Source organism: Anopheles funestus, chromosome 3RL, assembly GCF_943734845.2.
Source record: "Anopheles funestus chromosome 3RL, idAnoFuneDA-416_04, whole genome shotgun sequence".
NCBI classification, from domain to species: domain Eukaryota; kingdom Metazoa; phylum Arthropoda; class Insecta; order Diptera; family Culicidae; genus Anopheles; species Anopheles funestus.
The window spans coordinates 5,442,006-5,469,239 of record NC_064599.1 but is presented as its reverse complement, the minus strand read 5'-3'; the positions used below and the strand labels follow the sequence as shown (position 1 = coordinate 5,469,239).

Here is a 27,234-nt window from a genome sequence, read left to right as displayed (position 1 = left end):
GCTTAATGCGACCACATTTCCTTTCAGTTGTGTTCGTTATCATCGCACATGATTATTATTGTAGGGTTTATTTATTTGCTTTCCAACCGAAACCAACACATCTCCAAATTCACCGATCCAGTGAAAAGAAGCGTGGCAGAATGATCTCAAATTTAAAGGATGCTTCAACCTTCGGAGCCCTTTCCCCCGGGGGGGTTGAGCTTTCTGCTTCTTCTCTACCCACGTTTCCATCCCACCCGAAAGGGCGTAAGCTTTCCGCATTTCCCAATATCTCAAGCACCTCTTGCACGATGTGCCATTGAGCCGCGGAATCGTGGCCGCTTGTTGTAAGACGCCGAAATTTATTGCCTCGCCGAGATAATGCTAAATTTATGATGCTCCAGTATTTGCCAGCATCGTCAGCCAAAAGCAGAAAATTCGTTACCATAATCATCATTAAAGTGAAAGGTTTTTCTTTTTTTGCTTACTTACTTCTCGCTCGCCTGGCTGTGTGTGTTGTTACAGCTTTTCTACGCCCTATTTGCTACTACTACTAGCTCGTTGACTCGGGTTTGTTGATTGTGAAAACTACGACAAGTCGTTTCGGGGTTTTGCTTGCTCAAATTCCATTCGTAGGATAGTATTTTTTTGCTGTTAGTTTTTTTCTTTATTTCAATTCTTTTTGGTGTAAACTTTCCTTCTCGGCAGCAGTCTTTTCCCAAAGGAGAAAAAAAAGAAACCCATCATAGTGTAAAGGTTTTCCACACTACGAACGATCGAGTTTGTTCTGGTGTGCGTTCAGCGTTCAATTGCTTTCTAGCAAAATGCAAACAACCACCACCCACCACCGCTTCTACTACTACTATTGGACAATGTACCAATTCCACTTTAAGCTAAATAGTTTCACTTCGTAACCTAGTTCGTTTTATTTGAGTGGGTTTGCAATAAAATTGAATTACCTCATTGCAAGTAATTAGATAATTTACTTTCAACGATAGCAAACTTTGTTGCATCTTGGCAAAGCTGAACCATTCTTTTGCTTTGCACCTTTTATTTGCGATTGGTAAAGATAGTAATGAGATGTAGAAAGAAGTGAAAAACAGCTTAGCTTAGCCACTCTGTGAAACAGAGGAAAACAGAACAGCCCTTTGGCTTTAATACGTTGTTTCCCACGATGTGAGAGGCTCTTTAAGCTTTGCTGCAAACAGTGGATTATTCGACCCTTTAGTGATTAAAGGAATACTTAGGAATTTCCTTCAGGTCAGTGTGCTACTGGATACAGTCAATTAACACCGCTTAGCTCAGTGCCTAATCACACTTACTTGGGATGATCCTAACCACCGGCTGTTGGATGACGGATTAGTTTGCCACTGTGCAGCTGAACAATGCCAACCCGCATTACCTTTCCGCTCTGGTCGGATTCTTCTCCTCTTTATTCTCTTCCCAGCCCTTGGGTACGGTGAATGATGGACATTCGATATCGACGGATAAAAGGATAATTGCCACGGTCGTAATGTCTGCGGCTACTCTGCCACCCTGCTCCTAGCCCTATGGTTCATCCATTATGTTGTGCCTATTTTCTTCACTCGAGAATGATGCATTACGTGACCGGAATTCGATACTGACATGGGCCCGAAACAACGAAAAAAAAACATGCCCCGATAGCTTTACCTTCTCAACCGAGCTGTGGAAGTCATCAATTTATCTGTTCTCGGTAGGAATGTGACTTTGAGTTGATTTACCCGATAGAAGAAAAGGAGAAAAATGGAGATGGAACATTTTCTTATGAAATGAGCATATTTATGTCTTGAACATGATCTTTCCACTTCCAATAGATTCGTTGTACTTTTTGTTTAATTTCTTTAATTTACTTCTTATCTTTTATGAAACATTTCATACTCAAGTTTACGAAAGAACTTAACTCGAAAGCGAAGCTCAAAGGGTATCATTGCTAAAATCTTCATAATTTATGCTTGCTGAAGCTTACAGGAAACATTAATGTTCTGAAACACAACACCAACACGGTGCCATTTTAATTCATTTTCACCGTTTCCGATGAAACAAAAAAAAACAGCAGAAAAGCAAGCATCCAAAACTTTACCTTCAATTGACGTTGCTAAACCTTTTCTTCCTAAATGATAACAACCAAAAACCCAACAGAAATCACAACTTACCTGAAAACGGAAAACAAAAGCCCGTGCTACGAAAAAAAGGAAAACAACCAGCACAGCAAAGGACATTTCCCTTAATTCTCGAAAGCACACGCCACTACAACGGGTGGAAATATTTACGATGCAAAACTTTTCTCGCCGCTAGGTTAAATTTGACTTGGTAAGCAGAACTGAAACCCAGTTGACGCAAACTTCTTTGGCGGGACAGCTGTCCGAATGCTTTTGTAGCTTTTCTCTATTTTCCATTTACTGCGTTTGCTCTAAACATTGTTGTAGAACTGGTTTTTCCAGTGCAAAGAATATTTCAGTCGTCTTTATTTGGCTATGATATCTTTCCAACCTCCGCCCGAAGGTTTAATACGGTGGTCAACATCCGGCGCACTTTGAATACGATACGGGCAACGAGCACGAGGAGCTACTAATAAAGCAAATCGCTGTCACTGTCAGCACAACTGGTCCCGCACTAGCTAGGATTCAATAAATTCATAACAAAATAAGCACTCACCCGACAGATTTCGGTGAGCTCTGTAAACGATGCAAACGCGTTCCGTACCGTTGGTTTTGAAGATTTATTTCATTTTCCACGACTTCCACGACTGTGTCTAAGCTGTCTCTTGCTTTTTGCAGTCTAAGCTGTCTCTTGGTTTTACTCCGTTGCGAATTCACCACGCACAATCTCAAATTTCTTAAGCGCGCGGCTGTCAAAATTGTATCCTTTACTACCGTAAGCGTTCAAAATCCAGCTTCACTCGTGCGTACCGAGGGAAAATTTGTGAGCACGCTCCAACGGCGTTCTGCGAGGGTCTTTGACCTGCCAAATGGGTGGGAAGGTACGCGAAGTCATGCACGAGTGTTTTAGCCGGCGGAACTGCCGATTGTCATAAATTAGCAAAAAACCACGGCAAATCCATCTACAACTCGTACAAACGAATGTTCCTGGTAGGAGTTGCCGATAAATAAAACATTACATTATCTAAACGGGACACTGAGCAATACATTATTCATGGGAGTCTTGGAAGCTCTTGACAGCGGAACGTTAGCGAAAGAATCGCTAAAAGCTTGTTTTGGAGGCGTGATTAGGGAAGACATAAAGATGCTTAAAACAATTTTAATCATAATACGTTTTGTTAACGGAATCATTTGTTTCAAGATGATTTCTATTAAGTTGAGTATTTTCTTTGTATGTTGTATCTCCCTATGTAAATGGAGTTTAATTCGGTTTTTCATTTAGAACTTTACAGTTTAGATCTCAAGGTCAAGTCAGGATCATTCGTGTAGAAAAGGATAATTAGCTTTAAGCTTTGTTCTTTGAACAACCAAATCTCTTTAGGGCAACTTAAAGACACTTGATTTTCTCAAATAAACTTAATCCGATATTGATGATACTTCCATCGCACTTTACTAGTTAAATTTTTCCCTTTTCCAATTTTTCCTTACACCATAAACCAACAACACTGCTTGAAAACGTCTCGTCAACGGATCGCGTCAAGTGCAATCAGTGTCGAAAGTGTCGAAAGACGAAAATTCACCAGACGCCTTCGCTACTGTCACGTTCAGGACAGCCATATGTTCGAACCACCCTTAAGACTGTATGACCCGCATGTGCAAAACCATGTCACTGGCAGATACAATTTTCCACCCCCACTCAGCACGGAACTGATTTTACGGGTGATGATTTGCCTCCGTTTGACAAACGTGCAACAGCCGGAACTGCATAATTTATCCATTGCAATATGGTAATGCTATAATTAAAATTGAATAACATCATCACATATTTGCCCTTTTCGACGATCGGTTGCTTTTGGTTATTTGAAATGGCGAACCAAAATGTGCTGCTCGCTATCAAACGCCACTATCGAAGGTAAGCCAAACGTATTGATTATGATGCATTGAGGGAATTCCACATAATTAGGGCTTAGACGATGAATAAATATAACCCCACCAAGTTTTTTTTAACACAAACAGAACAAATAAATTCTTCGATCGTGGAACTAAGCGCGGAAAAAAATATATTCAAATTTTCATTGGGATTTTCATTTTGGGTTTCCAAATCGCTGCGCAAAAAAAAAGGATTAGTTTAAAACATATTCCATTCCATATTCAGCATGCGATAAAATTAGGGAAAAGCATTTCATTATGTTAAACAATATTTTACCCGTGCACCGAAACCTCCTCCCCACTGCCCCCCCTCCCTTATCAATACGGGTAGGGCGATAATTAATTTCACCACTAATTTCATTAAGCTAACGCCACTAGACATACAGTACGGTCCACTTCGGTCTCTTTCCCAGTCCAAATAGCGTCCCATTTCCAAACAGGACCATATTACAAATTAATCGTTTGATTAATGGGTCTGTATTTGCCTGGTGGTGACTATCATTTCACCGTCGCTCCTCTCCCAGCTCGATGACAGTGCAAACTTTACACGAACCTTGGCATATCGTTCGGGGTGTTTCGGAAATTTACAAACGACTCACCATCTCTCACCGACAAATTGATGTCCGGAGGCCATACACCATCCATCGCTGTGACGTTTCGTCGTCCTGCACGATCGGTATCATGCAGATCAATCTTTTGGAGAGGGCCAAATAGTTCCGGGCTGAAAAAGAATCCCATACCAGGGGATTGGTGAACAATCTTCATCATAAATCTTGTGCCTTGTATGATATCTGACATCCGACACCGATTTGCCGGATCGGATCGCAACGATAAAATTAATTAGATTGAAATTGCCGTCCAGCGAAAGATCCGATGTCTTCCGGCTTCCAGGATAGCTCTGACCTTGCACGATGCACAGTCAATGGACATCATTTGCATTTTGGAGAACTGGTTTTTTTCCTATTTGCCTGTCCCTGTTTTCGATTAAACTTAGGGTCGTCGATTGGTTTCGCTAGTTTCCTGTCAAGTCATGCAAGCGTTGGAAGTTTCCAGTCGATTACCCTTCGGGGGACGATCATAAGAATCCATGATTGTAATAAAAACCTGTAATTACACTGTAATTACTGTTCCAGATTGTTCCACAGCTGGAATGTCCCTAGATAGCTTGTGCCATTATGGAAGAAGAATAAATGGAACAAGGAGAATGGTTCTCATTGTGATGCAACAAATTAAAGATTTTATCATCGTAAACGTTTAAACCCCTAAAACAAATACAAAGAAGCACTTCAAAACAGCGTAAGGAGCCTTCTAAGCGTACTTGAACAACAAAGCGGGTGTTTAAAAGTGTGTTTTATTGTTTCGCAACCGAACACAGTCAACATGCTAAACCCATCTTGTTTCGGTTGAAAAAAAACAAACAAACAGTGAGCCTTTTATGATCCGTTCGATCAAACAGCAACCACAATAAAGGAACGTTCGAAAAAAAGACACTCTAATCGATCATCAACTGAACTGAGCGATTCGGTTGAACGCTGGTTGATGATTTTCGTTTTGTGGCCTTTTTTGAGCTTCCGAAACAAACAGACACTCGTTGAAAATTTGCTGCTTTAGCGGGTTTTGGGTTGAAAACAAAAAAAGACGAATGTGTATTATTATCGATTCTTCGCTCACAATGTGGCGTGGTATTGATGAGCAAGAGAAGAGTTAGCGTGAACCATTGCCGTAACGGTTTGGAATCGATTTAGACAAGAAAAATAACCACATCCATGAAGGTGTGCTTCAAGTGTGGATAATTCAATTTCTTTATGGAAATATTTACAAAAAAAAAAAACATGAAAAAAGCACATTTGAGTGATTTTGTACAACGATAACTATCTCATTTATTAGATGGAAAAAGGAACATGAGTAAAAAAGGAGGTTCAACTGGAAGTGAAAAAATAAGTATTGAAAAAATATGTAAACTCCCTTAAAACTTCATTTTTGTAAATCTTTTCTCGGAGTATCGGTAATCAAAAATTTAAAAGTAAATTTATATACTTAGTAGCTACTGTAATCTTGAGTTTTAGGAACCTGGTTTTGAAATATGTAATTAAATAGAAAATAGCGGACGTTTCAGTTGAAAATTGTTCAGTATTTTCACTGTAACAGTAAGTAAAGTTCGTAGTAGAAAAAGGAAAATCGTCTAAACTCGCGCACAAAAAAGCCGATACTTCTCTACGTTTTGAAACCCACTCATAATGAGATTTTGGTTATTAATTCGTTTTTAATATAATGTTATTCATCCCACGCTAAACATTATTGATTGTTGTTCTAGGCTATGGCTCTAAAAGTGCTCCGTAATCGTTAATGAACATCGTCTTGGCTCATTGCCTCTGGTTGTCAAACCTTTGCATTGTTCGGTGAAGGACAACACAAAATGGAGGCAAAAGCTGGCATTAAAAATTCACCCGAAATTGTGCGAATCGCTCATTGCGCGAACGTAATCGAATCGGTATTAATATGGAATTAATGATATCGATCTGTTTCCTTTCTTTGCGGAACTCTAACCTAAGCGATAGAAAGGAAAGCTGAACCGAAATTCGTTGCGACTCTTCAGAAAGACGCAGCTGTGAGTTTTTGCGGGATTTTATTTTTGTGGTACCGATTTGTGTTGAATATTTAACTTCGTTTTATTTATGCCCCTTATTAAACCATTGATTATGGGACGTACTTCTCTCGATTTTCTTAGCATTTCCTTTGAAAAAAAAATAAAAAAGCGTAATTTTTTAACAAACTTTTCCTTTCCATTTCTCTCTTCCTCGCTTCGCCACTACATCACGTACCGCTGCAGATGTCATAATATGGGTTACTCGTGCGAAAGTGCGCATCTACAGTATCGACCAGTACGATCGGACCGCAACCAGCGAAGTTGGTCAACCGAACCACTGCAGCTGGACACCCCCAGAACAACCGGTGACATCCGTCAACCACAAACCACGACCGCAACTAACCGCAGCAACCGCACACCACCAACCCAACCGCCCGACATCGCATCGACGCTTTCGCCACTGCGAAGCACCAGTGTGGCCGAAGGGTTGTGCAGCGAAACCGAACCGGCCCGGAAGGAAAGGATCGTCCTGGCCGCGCTTAAGAAACGGCGAAGAAGTCTCTCCCCCACCGAGCCCACCACCCACGCCACCATTCCCCGGTGGCACGCTTCCTTCAACCTGCTTCGCCCGTCGGCCGTATTTGACGGTTACTCGACGATCGTGCTCGAAAAGCTGTCCCGCTTTATCAGCCGTCATGTTGCAGTGACCGGACAGGCAGTCGCATCACATCAGCATGCTACCATCCACCAGCATGTGGCCCCAGGTTCGGTCTCGTCCACTAGCGCTACGAGTCGCTCACCAATGACGCGCATCACACCGTCCACCAGCTCCAGTCCGGGCAGCCAGCAGGCGAGGCACGCGGATGGCGAGTCCTGCCGCAGCGAGGCGCAAACGGAAGCGCAACGTGCGGAACCAACGCAATTCCAGGCCCGCACCGTGCATCGGGACGTAGCGGCGGTCACTAGCAGGCCCGCCACTAGCCACCATCTTGTAAGACATTCACTTTGTTTATACGCAGCCTCTAGTGTACTACTAGCGTTATGTTATCTAACGATACCAACAGTTGCCTCAGACACAGCGCACCCCATGTAAGTACCGTGCGGTCGATGGACTGTTCCGAGCTGAGCTTAGCTGCTTAGCTACATCGCTGTCTCATCTGTCATTTTTTGTGGCGATAGCCATCTTGTCAAACCATCGCCATCGCTCTTCCTTTTGCTCCATGCAGTTTCTTTGAACCCGTCCATCGTTCAACTCCATTAAAGTACAGAGTTTTCCATTCGAGCTTTAAAGCAAAGAAGTTGTTGTTCAATGGGTGTACAAGAAAGTTTCCTACCAGTAAGAATGTCCTATCATTAAAAGGATATTCGAGATAAATCGTCCTCGAGTTAAATTTCAATTAACAAAAGCAAGCTCATGTAGAATTAAAGCATAATATTCACTCACAGAATGTTATGTCCTTCATTTGGTGGGATCACAATACATAACGAACTGCTTTCTAACATGAACCTCGTCTTTGAGGGGGTTTTCAACCCATGATTCAAACTCGAAAGTTCAAATTTCGGAAAGAAAAACGCTGAAAACCTGTACACCCAACGATCATAAAGCAATTAAAGCAGTAAAAGTTAACCTTTTCCTTAATCAGATTTAACATAAAATTCCAATCGGAATCTCTGTACTTGGAATTCTTTCATATCATTAGTTTTGTTTTCATTAACCATGTCTTTGAGTTTCTGGTAAATCTATATGTACTCTCTTGCCAGCTTTCATCGGTAACAAATACTGATACCCACATACTAAATTTCCCCGGCTAGTCTACAAATAAACCTTCCAGTAGTGACTTAAGATTTTAAAACAAGACAAAAAGTACATACCGATCATGTTCGCGCTCGTCCATAGCTCTGCCAGTCAATGAATGATACTAATAGAGTACGCTAGGCCGCTAAAAGCAAACGCGCATATTGAAAAAAAAAACAACATTAAAACATTACTCCTTTAGGTATTTGTAATGAAACATTGCCATAACTGTTCTAACCATTCTGTTTCTTCACGTCAACTCCCATTAACTTAACCCTAGCAGAAGAGGAAGAGTTCGGTAAATACCATAATGTCTAGACTTTATTCACAACCTAAAGCAGACTCGTTTTTTTCGCCTCACCTAGCAGCAAAAAAATAATATACACACATACACCCCCCAATACACACACACATACACACTCCAATACAAAATAGGTGCAGCAACTCGTTGGAAAACTGTTAAACATTTCACTAACATTTTGCCTAGATTAGTGTGTTTTATCTACTATTTTGATACAACACAGGACTTGTTACTTGCAATTCCAACCAGAGCGATTCTGTGATCGTAAGGAATGAACTGTCGATTCCAATATAATCTTCTTCAACTCTTTCCTATCATCTCGATCTCGTTTACTACAGGTTTAGGTTTTAAGATTGCATGCATTTTGTGTGTGTTATTTTTCCGTTTGTTAATACTGTTTCACTTCTCAAGCAAACGTACACACGAGTCACACACCAACACGAACCGGCAACTAATGTACCTTTCTTCTCCATCATTCACCGTAGATTCGCCGAAGGGAAGTCGGATAAGGAAATTTTAGATCATCTGTTAAAAAACTCTCGCTACGATAAGCGTTTGCTACCACCAGTGGACGGTAAGTGTTTTGGGTCTGTGTATGTACGTGTACATATTTCCTTTCATTTTACTGATTTGCTGATGACAACTATCTGTCTCTCATGTCATATTTCTCTTTTTTTTGGAAATAATAAATTTTGTTTTATCGTACAAGAAGATGCTTGCTTCTCTTGTTTAAACGATATTATTTCTTTTGTATTTTTACTAGGTATTTTTATAGAAAAATAATCAAAACCATTTCAATGGTTACATCATAATGCGCTTTTTCTGTTCTGTACATTCAATCATCATCAACCCCCTGTTAATCGTGTACTGTGTTGTCTTGATTTTATCGTTACTCAAGTTTTGTTATTCATTCATTTAACGCTTTATTGGTTCATTCTTTAAAATCCGATCTTGTTGTTTCGTAGGGAATTTGAGTTTTAGCTTTTATTAAGCCTCAATTAGCTTTCTTATTCAATGTTTTCTTTAACTTTAGTCGAATTCTTTCATTTATAAACTTCTTAAACAATTTATTTATTTTTATTTATTTTTATCTTATCACTTGCATGAACTGTTAGAGAAATATCACGACTAGTCCAACATATAAAAAAATGGACAATAATCATTATTTTTCTCCAAACTTTTCAAATTGCTTTCAAACGCTAATATCATTCCGTTTTCCACGCAAGCTTACCCCAATGCAACTGTCATTTTGTGTTTTCGTTGGCACTCACTTCAATGTCATTTCTGCAAAACGTTTCCTTCCCCGTGCATTGTGTCCTTCTATAGTGCTTGTCATCAATTTTCCAGTAGTTTTGCATACAGCTATCAAAATCTATCTACTAAACCAGCTCAGCTCCTTCACTACAAACAACCACAACCGGGATGGTGACAAAGTATAAACTCCACGCAATACTGTCGATGGACGAACCGGCAACCAGTCTTCCACTCTCTATCTCACACTCTCTCTCTCTCTGTCTATTTCCTATCTGATCTCTCTAAACATCGTAAAGTAGGACTTTACAGAAAGGATCCAACACACAAAAGTCTAGGGAATGTTTGTAACAAATTCCTTCAAACATATTTGTATTTCACTTCACACACACACACACATATTAACACAGGCAGAATACACACTTATGATAGAGAAGAAACAGAAACAGTAGAAAATTGATTTCTTCAACAAAAAAATCATTTCACGTCCCTCCCCCTCTAGGGAATGATACATCCCCTCACCCCCAAAACCCCTTTAAACCCCCTTCAACAAATCCAAGGCTAGTCTCGTGTTTTGCTTCTTCTTCTTATCTCTCTTCCTCTTTGCAGATGCGGATTTTTGCTGTGGCATGCACACGCCGGAAATGGCTAAACACATACCGGATATGCGTGTTCCAGGACGACCCCAGAATCGTGGTCCGTTTGCTTTCCCTTGTGCCCTTAATTTTGTCTGCTACCAGTTTCGTCCGCTACTACTACTCTTTGTTCCTTCATTCCTTCCTTTTCATCCTCATTTCGGTTTGCGTACATTGTCCGGTCTGTTTTTATGTTGATTTATGTCGTGGACTTTTGTTTCCATTTTGCGTATCCGTCCTTCACAATGCATTATTCTCTGTGTGTTACCGATCAGCTCGATTACCAATGCGAACAAGCATCGGGTTCTTCTTTTTATGTTGCCTCTTGACGGCTGTGCCTTTGCATTGTGTGCTTCCGTGTATTGGTACATCTGTTGATTTTCTTCTTTCCTTGTTTACGCTTTTTGTTTCATTTTTCTTTTTCTGTTGCTTGCTTGCTTTTGCTATAATCCTTTCCACGCATGAAACACAAACTCATCGCATAATTATTTTCTTTTTCAATGTTCATTTTATGCAAAAACTATTATTTTGTTTCCGTGTATTTCAGCGCACTTTAACGCCGGTTTTTTACATGCACCGAAATGTAGAGTTGTATTAAAGATTATTTATAATATCTTTCAGCGTTAATTATTATAAATGGTACATCAACAATACACAATTCGAAATTGTATTATTTACGATCATTGTTTCTTATATTAATTTCACCATCAATCAAACTGATACTTATCAATGAGTTGTATTAGTTTTATTATTAAACTTGATGCACTTTCTTTCTATCAAGTTTTGTGGGCACTTTTCGATAAGCAATTTGGTTTTGTTCAGTAGATTGAGCCATAAAAAGTCCCAGTTGTTTTGTAAACGTCCGTTTTAAACGTCCGATGTACGTTCATGGGTTTCAATTATTTTTGATGACTGGATTGGTTAGAACTATTTTTTTTTTTGTTCGTACTTATAACCGCAAAACATAGCAGTAGACCTAAGCAAAGTTAATGCTAATTGCACGCGGACGATGCAGTTTAATCTTTTCTTGATAGTTTTAATCCCAAGCGAACGATATGTTGACTGTGCGATTCACAGTGAGCAACAGATTGGTTCCATCAGATGCATTATACTGGCCCTGTGCTTTCTCTCGTTACAGGTACATTGACTGTGAACGTTAGCGTTTTACTATTAAGCTTAGCGTCACCCGACGAATCTAGTTTGGTAGGTGGAGTTGGCGCCGAAAGTCCTTCCTTTCCCAGTGTGCGTTTAAAGCTTCCTTTCACTTAAACATTTATAATTCTCTCTTCCATACGCAACACGCAACGTAGAAATATGAGGTGGAATTTTTACTGCAGCAGCAGTGGTTCGATCCGCGGCTCCGATACGCAAACCAGTCGCAGTACGAGTATCTGAATGCGATACACCACCACGAAGATATTTGGTTACCGGATACGTACTTCATCATGCACGGCGACTTTAAGGATCCGATCATACCGATGCATTTTGCGCTTCGGATATACCGCAATGGAACGATTAATTATCTAATGAGGTAAGGGCAGAACGGCCATGTTGAACGATCTAACGAGCGCTAATATTGCTGCTCACTTCTATCATTCCAGGAGGCATCTCATACTGTCCTGCCAAGGACGGTTAAACATATTTCCCTTCGACGATCCACTGTGTTCTTTTGCTTTAGAAAGCAGTAAGTGAAATCGCAATCTTTGGTCCACTTTCATTGTTTACTTTAAATACGTTCGCCTTTCTACCATTCCGCTACCACAGTATCGTACGAACAATCGGCAATAACGTACGTCTGGAAAAATGACGAGGACACTCTCCGGAAGAGTCCTTCGCTGACGACCTTAAACGCGTACTTGATACAGAACCAAACAATTGCCTGCCCCATCAAAGCGAGCTGGAGAGGTAAGTGAATCACTTTGCTGGGTCGACTTTATACCGATGAATGCAAGTTTGGAGAACGGAACGAAGTTCCATTCTGTTCTTCTTGGGGGTGGGAAGGAAAAACGGAACAACTTTTGTTCCGGCTGGGAGCACTAATGTACTTTTTTTCTTATTTCTGTTGTGTTAAGTCTTGTTTTTTGTAATGATTTGGTCTTCTTCTTGATTGATTTGTGTACCATTTCCATCTTGGTGCTGTTAAGCGTTTTGCAAATGATATTTGTAATTTTGAAATGTTATTTTATGCATAGTTTTGTGTTTTGTTTTTTGGCGCACTTTTGGATTTGGTTCTGTTTTCGTTTGAAGCGCCATATTTAATGTGTTTTACCCGATAGTGTATTTATAAAATCCCATCGAACCGTGTTAGAAATTTTTAAACACATTTTTTTTCTTTTATCGTTTTTGCTCCAAACGATTAGATCTTGAACGTTCGCTCTTCAAATTGAAAAGATTTTCTTCAATTGCACTATTATTCTAATATGTTGTGTTACGTTTAACCTTTTTGGCTATTTGGTTATTCTATTATTTCTTTCCTCTGTTATGCATCAAGTGAATATTCCATTGACTCTTTCTCTTGTACAATTTCTTTGCTTTTCATGTTTTGTACATTTTCTTGGTATGATTTGGCATGAACATTTTCCATCAAATGCTGGAAGAAGCTTTCGCCTTAGGCATCCTAATGATGGTTTAAGATCTCACAATCCCACGCATCCCCATTTACAGCTCATACAAAACTCCAGCCAGTGAAGAAAAATAGTTCACCTCCTCTGCGTTAGAGTGCGCCATTAAAGTAATCGGGACGAAGATTGCAAATTATTGCAACGTCCGTCGCACAGAACGCGTGTCCGCTTCTGCTCAATCACAATTAAAACGGCGAACGGTGGCCTCCCAACGTTAGATTCCGGCGAGGGATGTAAATCAAGTGCCTCTTTTCCTCTTTCGGCTGTGACCAAGTGGTGAACCACTCGTCGTGAGGGCTCTGGAGAAAGTGCTGCCACGCAACAGAGCAAAAAAGCGTGTTCATTTATTTAATTGTTTATTGTACACTTTTGTTATTTTATTATTATCTTAAGGGGTTTTTCCTGCTACGCTGTTATTACAGGCTCAAGTCGCGGGGGATCAACATGTTTCTGTTTTCCCTCACTTTCCGGTGGCTCTCACTCGTGCGATTAAATTATTCGCTCCACATTACGTGCAGTCCTTTTCATTAATTAATGAATGTGATTAAGTAGATTGCTTGCGTTTGAGTAAGTGACAAACCGAGAGCCGACAGGAAATTGAAACATAGCGTGGGTAAAGCTTCACATTGAGTGGTACGGATGGAGTTAAGGAGTTTGCAATTTACTTGCATTAGTTATAAAACATTAACCTTGGTTGGTGAAAGTGACTGTGATAAGATACGGTTAGGTTGAATTTGCATACATAATTTCATATTTTTTTATTACTTTTCAACATGATTGTTTAGCATTAGCAGGGTATTCCACTTACCACTTCGTTTTATTTTATTTACCTGATTTTCGTTTTTGATTTACGTTTAGCTCTGAACCAAGCAAACAATCGGAATCTATCCAGCATTTGTAAATTTAGTTTTTCCCTACACAACATTTTTCTTCCAAACAAAAATGATTTACCGTCTAATATTTACCGCACAAGAATATTTTCCCAAACTTTTTCAACTTATTTCTGCTTTGCTTAATACCAGTTACAACTCTTCGCAAATCAACTTTAAAATATTGATTTAAGAATTTGTTTAAAAAAGGAAATAATTTTTACTTTATTTTCTTCATTGTTTAATTCGAAAGCAAAACCCTTTGTTGAAACCTTCATCCCGATTCCACTACCAAGCGTCACGATCGTTTGTAGTTTTGTTCCAAACCAACCCTCCTTCCTACCCCCACACCTTCTTCCCCTCCCTCTGAAAACACCACAACCAATTCATTCCCAAAAAAAACCCTACTTACGCAACTATCAAATTATCTGTGAACAACCCACAATGACATAATGCACGTGCAAACATTTTCTTCATCAGCCGAAGGACAAACGTTGTCGGTAGAAGACGAAGAGTTTCTTTGTAATTTATGTCAGAGACGATTTGAGGAGCAAGGTACATACAAGCATTCAAAACTATTTCTTTCCTCCCGTTTTGCAACAATACACAAAAAAACAAAACGTATGCCCATACACACATGCCCGCCCTTCCCCTAAAACTGCTCTTACTTACTCCTGCCGTTTTTGTCTCTATTCGCTAGCTCGGTAGATTTTTCGGTTCGTGTGGTTCACACTTTGCGTTGCTCGGTTTTTTTCTTTCTTTTTTGTTTGTTCAGTTTCTATTTATTATGTTGTTAAACTTTCATTCTCTCCTCAACTCTAGCTCTAGCTCTAGCTTGTTTTTTTATTACTCTCTTTTCTGGAATGATTATGAAATTTGAGTCTTGCACAAAATGCACTGATTCTTGGCAGTTCACCGTGACATGTTACCAAAATTTTTGCAATTTGCAGTGATTGTTCCCTTATTTAATCTTTACTTTATCTTTACTTGTGTGTGTGTTTTTCTTTGAATTTGGTTTAGTTTTATTTTTATGTTTTTTCATACGTTATCCTTGTATACTTCGAAATCAATAAGAAAAATATTTTCAATTACGTCAGTCCAAATGATAATCTCAAGCTTCTTCCGAATCGAAACTGTCATAATAATTAAGAACATCTTTATCTTTTGTGGTTTTCTTTGGTTTTATGTTAAGAATATTAAAATATAACCATCTGAATTAAATTGAGTTACATCCCTGGTGAAAAGTAATAATTGAACTTTCGAATAGCATGCAAAAGGATTGGAAGTTTGATTTTCTTTCTTCAATGTGTATGTATTTCCAGTTCGCTTGTTAGTACTTATATCTGACATCTATCTACTGCTCCAGTTCTCAACTTTATCTTCCTGTGTGCATGGCTAAACAGACGTAGGATGTTAAAATAGAACATTTTATACATTTGTTTGGTACTATTTTTTACTCATAATTTTGCATTTATCTTTGAGTTTTACTTGAATGCGTGTTATTGTACCTCAATGCGAAAGCGTACCGATAATAAAAAACATCCCCCAACATCCCTCTCTTAGGTAGTTGCAAATTTGTCTTGTCCTAATGGCTCCCTTTCACCTCTGTTCTGTAATGTGCTGGTATCTATTTTCCTCTCTAGTTTAATCCTGGTAGTGCAAAAACCCCAACAAAAAATTATTAAATCAAAACAATTGCATTCGCAATTTTGTCAAACCAAATCATTAATCAATGTAAACCTCATCAACATGCAGCTGTAACGACACGCAAGCAAAACTGGTTGACCGTAAGAAAACCTCTTTCTCTCTTTCTTTCTTTCTTTCTATCTCTTTTTCCCCCCCGTTTTCTACCGAAACCCAATGTCGTTGTGCTGGGTGTACATATATGTGTGTCCGTGTCCGCGTGTGTGCGTTTCTGTGTGTGGGTGTATAGGAAATTACAGTTGTCTGAAGGTGGATTTAATATTTACAAGAGATCGAGCATTCTATTTCACCACCGTCTTTATACCGGGCATCATACTGGTGACGTCATCGTTCATCACCTTCTGGCTAGAATGGAACGCCGTACCGGCCCGTTCGATGATAGGTAAATGTGCAAAACAAACAAAAAAGTGCATCGGCCGGTAAACCGAGTGCTAGCAACCAAAAACATCAAAGAGAAAAAAAACATTAAACAAACAAAACGCTCCATACGGACGAGAAATCTATCGATCGAGACCAGTAGTAGAACGCACGACCGACGCACCGCATCTAACCCGTCTCGGGTGGATCGATAGGCTGACAAATACACTAAACTAGTTTGCTAACAAGCAAACAACACTCTCTACGCACTACTTTGTTAACATACCCAGTGCAGGCTGCACGGAAGCGGCAAACAGAACTTGGCTCCGGCTGCAGGCCGGGACTCGACGACAACGAGCGCCCATGCTTGCGCTCGCCGATAGAGCACTTGCCAACCCTTTTACCACCCATTCATTCTAATCATTGACGCTCAAAGTTACTCCATGGTGCAAAACATGTTTTGTAACCTTGTCATCAAATTGCATGAATCGAATTCGATTTTATTTCCACTCTGCTATGTTTCACATCAACTTTCCAACATTTCCAATGCTTGTGGAAACTAAGGTTTTATAAATCACAACTTTATAAAGTTTTTCGTTTCACTTTTTTTAAGCAAATGAAACTTTATAAAACACACACCACAAACATATTTACACAATTTTTAGCCAAAACTGCATGATCATTTGTCACGCGTTGTTCTTAGTTCTACCAAGTACCAGGCGTCTCCATTTCCTTTGTCGCACGTGTATTGCTCTGCCTTGTACTTGTTCTGATCGTCCACGTGCTTAGGGTAGGGTATAAATAATATAAAATAAAAGGTAAATTGAACATCAACAAAATAAGGTCTGCTCAGTACCACCTTTCAGGCTACGGTAAGATTTTTTTTTATTGCGTGATAATTCGTGGGTTTATATTTGTTCCCCCTTGCTCCACTACCAAAACACCTTCGAGATGATGTTTAATCTAGCGTATAAGATGGTTTATAATTTCATGTATCATTAAGAGGGTTTAAGTTATGCTGCACCTCTTTGATTTTTAAATTTCATTTTATATTGGTTAAATTTCCTCAATATGAAACAATTTTGTGTTATGTTTTTAACACTGAAAATCGGTATAATGGGATTAAAATTATTTATAAAACAAATTTAAATTATTTCTTCTAATTGATTCTAATCTAACGCATTGCTTAACACTTTCGTTTTTCATCCCCAATCTCTTCTCTTTCTCTCTTTCTCTCTCTCTCTCTTCTCTTCTTCTATTCCTGTATATTTCTTTGTGTATTTTTCCTCTCATTACTCTTCTGGATAACATTTCCAAATGTGTTAAAAACTCCGTGCTAACACACTTGTTTCATCAAAACATTCGTATACTGTTCCCAATTCCCTTTGACGAATGTTTGAAACTTGTCAATATAAACCTCATTTGTTAAACACTCACACACACCAAAAAACACACATTTTCCTCCATTTGTTACATTCTTGGCAAACCCGCACACCCATTACTGTTCACCCATCTGGTACGAAAACTTCAACTCTTGCCAACCACTTCGGCGAAATTCCCAACCGGCGAAACATGGTCGCGCTCTACAACAACGACAACAACAACACTAGGTAATTACAGTTGCCTCAAGGTAGATCTTATGTTTACGCGGGATCGAGCCTTCTATTTCACGACCGTCTTTATACCGGGCATCATACTGGTGACCTCATCGTTTATCACGTTCTGGCTCGAATGGAATGCGGTCCCGGCAAGGGTCATGATAGGTAAGCGAACATTATCACAACCACTAACCCACCACCACCTATCTGCGTCACTTCTAACATCCTTTCCGAAGCGCTACAAACTGCTCCACACTGTTGTGGAAATGCTTCACGCGATTTGTTGTTGCAAATGTGCAGCAGCAAAAGTGCAGATTATGTTCGTGTCGTTTCGAATCCTTTTTACTGTCTCCAAACGCACCCATGTCCCATGTTCAGTACACTTACCCGTGCTATCTTTGGTGTGATGTTTCACTGTTTTTTGTAATCCTTATCCGCTCGCTTTTACTCACCTTACCTTAAACATTTACTATCATCGGCTTTATCGGTGGTTGCAAAATTATCGTTGCATACTGTGTTTTGTTGATGTTGTTCTCGAAAAGGGTACTGAGCAGGTAATCTATAAACAAAAGTTTCCTCTACAAAAAAAATCATTCAGCTAATGTGCTTCCATCTCAACAAAATATTCAAAGCTTACTAAAAAAAAGTTTTTGAGGGTTGTAATATTTATTTAAAACATAAAACAAAAATAATACTTTACAAACTGGATGAATGTATAAATATATTTATTAAGCTTTTTGTTAAGTGACCTGTAAATAAGTACAACTTCCCAAGTTTGAGTGATTGCAATGTTGCATCATGCTACAAAATGTTTGTGGTTGTTCTTTTTGATGTAAATGTTTAGTTTCTCCTAGGTACTAATGCAACTTTTCCTAGTCACTCGGTCGTTCGATTTCACCGATATAAATAACTGATATACCATGAAACAAACACATTCATTGAACGACTCGACTAAATGTAAGAACCATTGTTCCACTCGCATTCCTTTCCCATCGAAAGCAGGGAGTGCCGTTCGGTGACCTTCACCATGGGCTATTCCTAACGCGAAACGGAGAAAAATCAAACAACATAGTCACTACACATTTTGCTGACCAAAACCACCCGAGCGGGTTGTGCAATGGTTAGATGGAACGAGGGTGTAGCCATTTCCGGTTGTTGGCTTTCGGCCCTGCAGGTCCTGACTTCGTAGAACTATGTCAAGGATCAATGGCTGGCGAATGGATATGCTGGAATGATGCCCTCATATGTATCGAACGATGGCAAAATGGTCATCATTGTTTGTCGTAAATGTGCCAATGTTTGCTTTAATTGGATGTGGTTAAGTGGTCGAATCAATTTAGATCTTCCTGAGTGATGGCACTTATTCGTGGTATGGGCGCATTCACCTTTACATTGTACCTTATTCATTGATTACACATTTTGATCGGAAGTTTTATAAATAATTTGAAACATGAACAATGCTAATCAAGCATATATATACTTCAGTTTTTTTTCTGCTAATTCTTGTTATATGTTAAATTAACTTTAAAAATCAAAATGTTCTATAAATTCTTCTACACTAAAAACTAGTCTTATCCAAATCAATTTAGCAAAATAACCTAGCAGCTGTATAGTCAATTTAATAATGCCCTATAAAAAAGCTTTCTTAAACAGCAAACATAAAACAATGTACTCACACGACACTGCGTACAGCACATATCAATAACAGCACAAACACGCACCTCGTGCTTAATCGACTGCATCATTTTCCCCGAATCGTTTCCACCCGGTCGGTCACATCAACCCCCTGCTGCTTCAATCATTCTGCATCGCTGCAATGATTCATGCCATTTCCGTGCAGTGATGCATTAATAGTTTGCGCCATAATTTCTATGTTTTCACCCTCATTTCACTCTCATTTTGACCCCCCACCCAATTCGCCTGCACGATACAATGCAGGCTGCTAGTCACTTGAATCATTAAAAAACATATCACCCTTGCAAACGTGTAACGTGTGTGTCGGTGTGTTAATGTTTGTATTGGTATCGAAAACTCGAAAGAATCGCCAACAACGATCACTGCGTCAGCTTCATCCGTTATGCACAAATTACTTGTACAAACACGAACACTGTTGGACGTATACAATCACAATGTTTCCCTTTCTTTCATCAAACACACACACCTTTACGCACTCGACCAGTAGGACGCCTGGATACCATTTGCCAAGGGTTCAGCCATGGCTTGACACGGGACTACAACTGGACGGATTCATTAAAAATGCGACGTTGCTCATTAAAAATGCATCTCGCGCTGACCGCTACGTTTCGAGCGCATTTTCTCATACCGATTCGTTCTCCCTTTTTTTCTTCCACTTCTTAATGTACGACTCCGCACACCGACGGGTTCGCTGCAATTCAAATCAACCGTACGGACGACCTGGCGCCTCCATCGCTGGCAAAACTTGTGATGTGATGCAGGTGTAACGACCATGTTGAATTTTTTCACCACCTCAAACGGTTTCCGCAGTACACTTCCGGTCGTGTCGAACCTGACGGCGATGAACGTGTGGGACGGCGTGTGCATGTGCTTCATCTACGCCTCGCTGCTGGAGTTCGTCTGCGTCAACTATGTCGGCCGGAAGCGACCGTTGCACAACGTTGTATATAGACCTGGAGAGAATCCAGTTACTCAGGTAATGTACGGCTAGTTAAATTAAACCTCGATACATTTCCTCCCTTAAAAAACACACACACACAATGGCTCCTTTTTTCCGAAAGAGGTGGTAGCAAAAACCGGAACAAGAAAAACACACAAACAAAAAAGTAAAAATGTCTTTCCCATCCACCCCACCAACCCCCCCACTTGTTTCATCCAACACTTTGAATTCCATTAGCAAAAGAAAAAATGGAACTTCTTCCAAAACCCCAAAAACTTTTTGCACACAATGTATCGATATGCACAGAAATGTTGCGTTGAAGCTGCAAACAAAAACTGGAGCAACGCACGCAAAACCATTATTTAATTATCTCAGCAGAAGCGCTTATCGAATGGAGCGAAAACGACTTGCATCATGATCCTTTTTTTTTGTTTCCGTTCGATTAGAAAACCACAAGCCCCCTCTTCCCTTTCTCTTTACCCTTTAAACACCCCGTCACAGCTCACCCACTTATGGTTCCCTGGGTTTTCCGCACTTCCGCACATCCGATAGCTTTCTTCACCATCACCAAAAACTTCTGGTGGCCAAAACGACCAATAGGGATACTGTCCTTGCGAACTTCACTGCATTGCACACTGTGTTCTAGTGATCTGTGTTTTGTTTTCTTGTTCATTTTATTTGTTTTTTGTGTTGTTCTTAACTTCCAGAGAGCTCTATGCACTTTAATTACTTTGTTTATTTATTTTTAATTTTTTGCTTCAAGTTTTTTTTAATTTATATACTTTTTTCACTATTTCCTCTTTTTTGCATTTTCCTCTTTTCCGTTTTTTATTTCATTATTCAAAATAAGTTGATCAATTTGATTTTTTTTTTCAAACAAATCGATTCTAAATTTCAAGACAGTTCTGCAGAAAATTGATCGAATTCGCATTACAAATTCAAATTTAAAACTATTTCAGCATTTTGATACCACGGGATACTTAGGCTGCCACAGTCTAAGCAATATAATTGCAACAAAATTTAATCGAATACCTTAAAAAATTCCATCTTTAAACAAAATGTATCGTCCAGGATAGAAATGTTTAACAGTTTATTATTAGGTTAAATATATATGAATACTATAACAAAACTTATTTGCTATGATCCATTTTAACAATACAACTTATTGAACATCATTTAAATAAGTACCAAACCTTGTTTAGAAAACATTTTCACTTGAACAATCCACTGTTTCATCTTTGTTCTTGTTTGTAAAATTCTCCTTCTTACGCTTTACTTGTTGCACTTCTTTTCTTCTCTACTGTCGGCTGTACCTTTTTTAGTTTTTCTCTGTCACTACTATTCAATAAGCGCATCTTACATGTTTCGCGCAACAGATTTTCCGCTTGTACGATCTACTTCTTCGCTTTCCATTTGAATCCCTTTCTACGTGCACCACGTTGTAACTGCTTGTTTGTGGAATGAGTGGATTTGTTGTGCTAAGGTTCACACGCATAATGCATTATTGCTGCTCAACTCATTCTATCCCTTTGTGTTGGTAAATTATTTCTATTTGTTCATACTCTCATTTTGTCTTTGGTTCGAATGTGTCATTTAAAACATATTTAATAATAGGAAAACGATCAAAAAAAATTATACCGCCATAGTTCTCAGTAAAACCAATGTCCATTCATATTTATTATCGATCATTCTACTAAACGTGCCATGAATATTGAATCTTTCCTGCTGGTTGTACTGTTCGGTGTCTCACGATAGCTCATACCCAAACACCTCTCTCTCACACACACAAAAAGCACCGTATCGATCCATGCATACCACAATTCACAGTTCACTGAACTCTCTGTGGGCAGGCGAAAACGTGAGGAAACGCGGGGAAACTCTCCCTCAGCCCGAGGTGATTCCTTCCGCATGATTACAAAAATGAAATCCATTTCAATAATTAATCCATCGCATATCGGCCACGGTTTACCACCATTCGGGCCCGCGGAAGCAAACATACATGCATAAACACATTTCATTACAACACCGACGTTTTAAGTCGACCTAGTTTTCATTCGTGCAGTAACAGAACAGACGCCCCCATACCGCCATTGGTCAATCAAAATTGATTTCTGATCGATACGGTTAATTATAACAACACCGATTGGGATCCATTTTGGAACGGTTCACAGTTTGATGTAACTATTTTCAAGGATTAAATTGTTCCAACAAATTGGAAAGCCTTTAAATATACGAGCAAACAAAGCAGATTAACTTGCTTCAGAGCGGGCGAAGATTAAACAACATTTTCTAGAAGCTTTTCCAGTATTAATTATATACCATGTAAGGGATATATTGCTGGTAGCGATTAAATATGCATGACTGCAAGTAATCATATTTCGTTGCACGAACGACAAATTATCTTTCTGGTCTACATTGTTTGGCTGCTGCAAACTTGTGTGACCACGAACATGTTATTTATCCGCGCTACTGTATTACAATGCCAATTTACATGAGGTCTTGTATAAATTTTTGATGGCGCATGTCATTACTACATCGTGTTGAGCTTTAAGCTTTAGTATGAACTTTTGGAAAAAAGGGAATTAATTTCATTTTTTCATATACAGACTTCAAGCTTTTCCAGTTTAATATTATTTTAATTTAATGTGAAGTGAACTGAAACCACTTTTCTTACTGGGCTTTTGGAAAATAATTGTCCGTGATGTCTTTCGGTAAATGCAAAACGTCATCGACAGCCCTAACGAGAAATCTGTCCCGCGGATGTTCTCCTGAATTTAATCTTCCACCTTTCAAACGCCATACCGATGCATCGTAGCGTACCGTTCTGATATGCCACTCTGACTCATGTCAGCACATATCAGTTTCGAGCTACTGCAATAGCATTATAGGGGAAGAAAAACCTCCCCTGTCCCGATTCCATTCTGACAGTTTGCCTCTCAGTCAAGATCTCGGTCGAGTGACCTCAAACGAAGGCCCATCGTCTTCACTGCTGCTGATGGGTATTTCCGCTTCTCAGTTAACCATTCGATCACATCCTTTTGCGGTTATATGATGCATTTCATGTGGAACTGTGGACGACCATCATTGACAATCGTAGTAGTTGGTAGTGCATGATCCGAGCGAGTGACCACAATTTCTGACCAAGTCACAATCGATGCAGGTTGTATTGAACAAAGGGAAAACATGAGTATAAAAGAGAAACTTTCAAGTTAGAATTTTAACTATTGTTGTTTGATTTTGCAATAGAAGTTTAGTATTTAGTTTACTATTTTTAATTCATTTTCAAAATTATTAGAACTAGCTCGCTGTTAGTTGAGAAGTTAATTGCATTTGATCAGTTTTAATACTTCTCGAGACGTATTTACTGTTTTTTACAGATACATAGATCATTCAATAATTTTTAATCAACTTGGAAAAAAGGACAGCAAATACATTATTTGAGATAGAGAATTTGGGAATTTCATAACAAATTTGTATTAACACATTTTACATATATTTGTCTTCCAATTTTTGTAATGTTTCGTCAAGTTTGTTGCACAAAACTGTTCAGCTACATTTGTCCCATCGTCAAACCAAAACCATGTGCACCATCTCGTCGAAGAAACATCCATTACTATCCGCTTTTACTATCACCAAGGCATCACCCTCACCCTGTTTGGCTTCACTTGCTGAATCGATATTTATTATGTTTTATTGATGTCAGCTTCTCACAGCACGGTGCCATAAGCTTTTGCCCATCGGTCGCGCGGGGTGATTGGGTTCTAGAGCAGCTATCAACATTCTCCGTAGCCTTTGGCACTATTAAACATCATTCTTTGTCCCTCCTCAACACCTCCCGCACCGCCTCTCTTCCTTCTCTGTTTCGTTCTGAAAGCCAATAAACTTGCCCGTGACGAGCAAAGGTGCCAGACGAAGCGAAGAAAATCATTCATGGCAAAACCAAAGGCAACCGCGAACCGGTGTGGAAAATAAAGAGCACCAAACACACAAAAGCACGTTGGCACCGGTTATAAAGCTGGTCACAAGCATCGTGCAACAAATCTGCACCAAACAATTCCACCCTTTTTTTGTTGCGAAAGGAAGACAGGCAACGTGAGGAGACTATTGGAGACTCTTCCATTTCTACTACTACCGACCCCGTAAGGTGGGAATCGGTGTGTAATGTTAGCAAAACACCGTACGAGGAAAAAAAAACTTACTGCTCAACGAACGAACTTTAGCGCCATTCTTATCAATTTCCTTCACTCTGTGTGTGTGTTTGCTTTCCTTCCTTTTTCCGCGATGTTGCCAGGTGTAATCAAGCTTTTGAGCACAATTTTGTGAAGCTTTTGTTATGCAGCAGTGGCATCCCCGTAGGGTATAAAATGGAAGCCGGGACAAACGATCGATGGTCGGTTCGGGACAGATAGCACCGAAGAAAAAAAAAACCGCACCAACCATGGCATTGACAAACAAAACCAATCAAAACAATACGCGAATGGGTCACTGTCTTGGTTTGTTTGAATGTTTTTTTTTATTTTTTATTTTTTATTTTTTTTTGGTAACAATATGCTTCTGCAAGGTGCCAATGTAAGAAAAGCTTACGGAAAGCAACCTTTGTTAGTGGCATACCGACAATGCCGAAAGGGATTTTATGTTACAATATTTCGAAACAAATCGTTAAATATGCTAAAACGTAACAGTCGCATTGGTGGCCAGATGTAACGTGTTGGTTAGTTTTTTTTAGTTTCACCGTGCTGTTTGATTGTTTTTTGACTCCTTGGACCGTCAGTTGTTTCCCATGCAAAGGCGTCTTTGTGTTGAATGCCAGAAGGTATTCGGGACAAAGTGCATGTTGCACGATATGCGATTTACTTTCGGGAAAATATTGCACCATTAACAAATGCGACAAAGATTCCATTTTTGTTCGCTTAATATTTATTCAATTCATCTGATTCACATGAAAAGATGAAGCTTTAAAGGTTCTGCTTCTTGAGTTTAATGAGTTATTTAAACACCATTATAATAAATCCAAACCAATAATAATGGTTATTAAATTGTTAAATTCCTTGAAAAAGTTAAGGTATATAAATTCATCATATAAAATTTCACGAAACGAATTAAAATTTTCGGATCCCCTTTTGTCATTTACCTTCCGAAATGAGTTTCATCATAAGTTGATTGGGTTTTCATTTATATTAAAATCTTATCTTTTATTAAATTTAATTGAGTTACATTTTATTTCTCTAAACATTCACGATTTAACTTACATCCTGCTTTCTTTGCTTTAACCCGTTCGCTTCTTTCCTTTGATCTAAATCTTTTCTTCACTTTGCCCTCGCTATTATTGCTTTTCTCTTCGTATATGTTCTTTTCTCACTTTACAAGCAAATGAGAACGGCTTCTTTAACACCCTAACTTTCACCTTTTGCTAGTGCAAAACACTTTTGTAAATTTTTGTGTTTTTTATAGCTTGTCTGCAACGAATGACATAGTTAATAGAAAATTTAAGATAAAAACAAAACACATATACCTAATTCCTTGCTGCTAACGATCTTATGAAATTGCAAATTATAACAAAAGCAATCCGGTTCGATTGACATGACCAAACTTAATGTTAATCAAGAGATGAAACTTGAAAGAACATGATCAGCTAGCTTACAATACTCATTTACAATTACAGTACAAACCTGTAGCTAAACGATTACCTTATGTTTTACCCAGCTTTGGTTCCATCCTTCTTTTTCCTCTGTCTGGTTTTGTTTTTTCTTCTTCACCTTATGTTCTTTTCCAACTCTCCCGAAAAAAAACCTTCCACTTTCCCTACTTATAAACAAAAGAAAGACAGACAGAATTCTACGATTGTGAGCATTGTTGTACGTGTATTGTGTATGTTTTAGTATCAACCAATTTGTGTAATGTCATTTTCCAGCGTCTTCCAGCTGTCCTAAGCAGGATCGGAATAATTCTCGCTAGTCCCCTGGTAAGCTATCTTATTTATTCAACCATCAACTACTAAACCTGAAACCGCCCCCCCTTCACCCAAAGTAATCGAAACCTACCGCCTCCTTGACCTCCACCTTAACCTCTTTACCTTTACCCGAACGATCACCTTTACCTCTACTGACCAGCAAAAAAGGCTCAACATTGAATCCTTCATTTTGTTTTTGTGTTTGGTATAAAACATTTCCTGCCCTTTTTAAAACCCTATTCCCGTGCAGCGTAGGGCCATAACCTGACCAGTACACATTTGCTGCCCATTCGTTTGTACCGTTGCCTTAACGCCTTTACCAAATACGCCGCGTAAATAACCTCTGTACCACTGTACTTAGTGCCTAACGGTGGGCTCTTGATTGTGCTGAGCGCTGTCTTGCTACTTGCTGCCTGATTGCTGATGGTGCTGATAGAGCGACCCATCTACGGCTAAACTCTTCCAACTCTTCCGTTCCTGTTATTCCTATGTGTGCTGCCTTTATGCTGTTCGATAATGATGGATATACTGTACGAATGAAGGGAATGTTCTACTGCTATCCCACTGTGCCCAAGGTCCTTTCCCATACCGTCCAGTTTTGCTTCTACTTTTGTTCGCTTTCAATGGTCAAATGCTCTGTGCAACACTTGAACGTGTTGTTGATTCGAAAGTAACGTAAAAAGACGAAAAAGATATATGCTTTTAAGTACAACGAAAGGAACTATTTACCGAGTCGTAAGAGTTCCCTCTAAGCGCGAGTAGCTCATGTGGAGTTCCACTCCTACCTAAGAAGTAACATTGTTTGATCTTTTTTTCCAATTCTGGCTTTAGTAAGAAGCCCTCCTATCACTATCAAAAACACATCGTACTGAATGATCTGAAATGAAGCGAACTTGTAATCGC

At 39.2% G+C, this 27,234-nt stretch overlaps 1 protein-coding gene across 19 annotated transcripts in view; it reads left to right on the top strand.

Moving 5' to 3' along the window:
• The window catches only part of LOC125770585 (glutamate-gated chloride channel), a 97,466-nt gene that overhangs the window by 53,261 nt on the left and 16,971 nt on the right, over positions 1 to 27,234 (top strand). For 7 of the 19 annotated variants that reach the window (XR_007419220.1, XM_049440322.1, XM_049440324.1 and 4 more), the window contains 12 exons: positions 6,859 to 7,704; positions 8,691 to 8,708; positions 9,197 to 9,285; positions 10,572 to 10,658; positions 11,736 to 11,800; positions 11,908 to 12,128; positions 12,199 to 12,281; positions 12,362 to 12,502; positions 14,568 to 14,642; positions 16,021 to 16,173; positions 20,203 to 20,417; positions 26,293 to 26,343. Coding sequence is in view for 18 of the 19 variants with exons in the window: in XM_049440322.1 (XP_049296279.1) it covers positions 6,869 to 7,704; positions 8,691 to 8,708; positions 9,197 to 9,285; positions 10,572 to 10,658; positions 11,736 to 11,800; positions 11,908 to 12,128; positions 12,199 to 12,281; positions 12,362 to 12,502; positions 14,568 to 14,642; positions 16,021 to 16,173; positions 20,203 to 20,417; positions 26,293 to 26,343 (2,034 nt within the window). In the remaining variant the exon portion in view is untranslated. Of the gene's footprint in view, positions 1 to 6,858; positions 7,705 to 8,690; positions 8,709 to 9,196; positions 9,286 to 10,571; positions 10,659 to 11,735; positions 11,801 to 11,907; positions 12,129 to 12,198; positions 12,282 to 12,361; positions 12,503 to 14,567; positions 14,643 to 16,020; positions 16,174 to 17,758; positions 17,912 to 20,202; positions 20,418 to 26,292; positions 26,344 to 27,234 lie in introns of all 19 variants that reach the window. The other 12 variants (XM_049440329.1, XM_049440337.1, XM_049440334.1 and 9 more) reach the window with 10 other exon arrangements.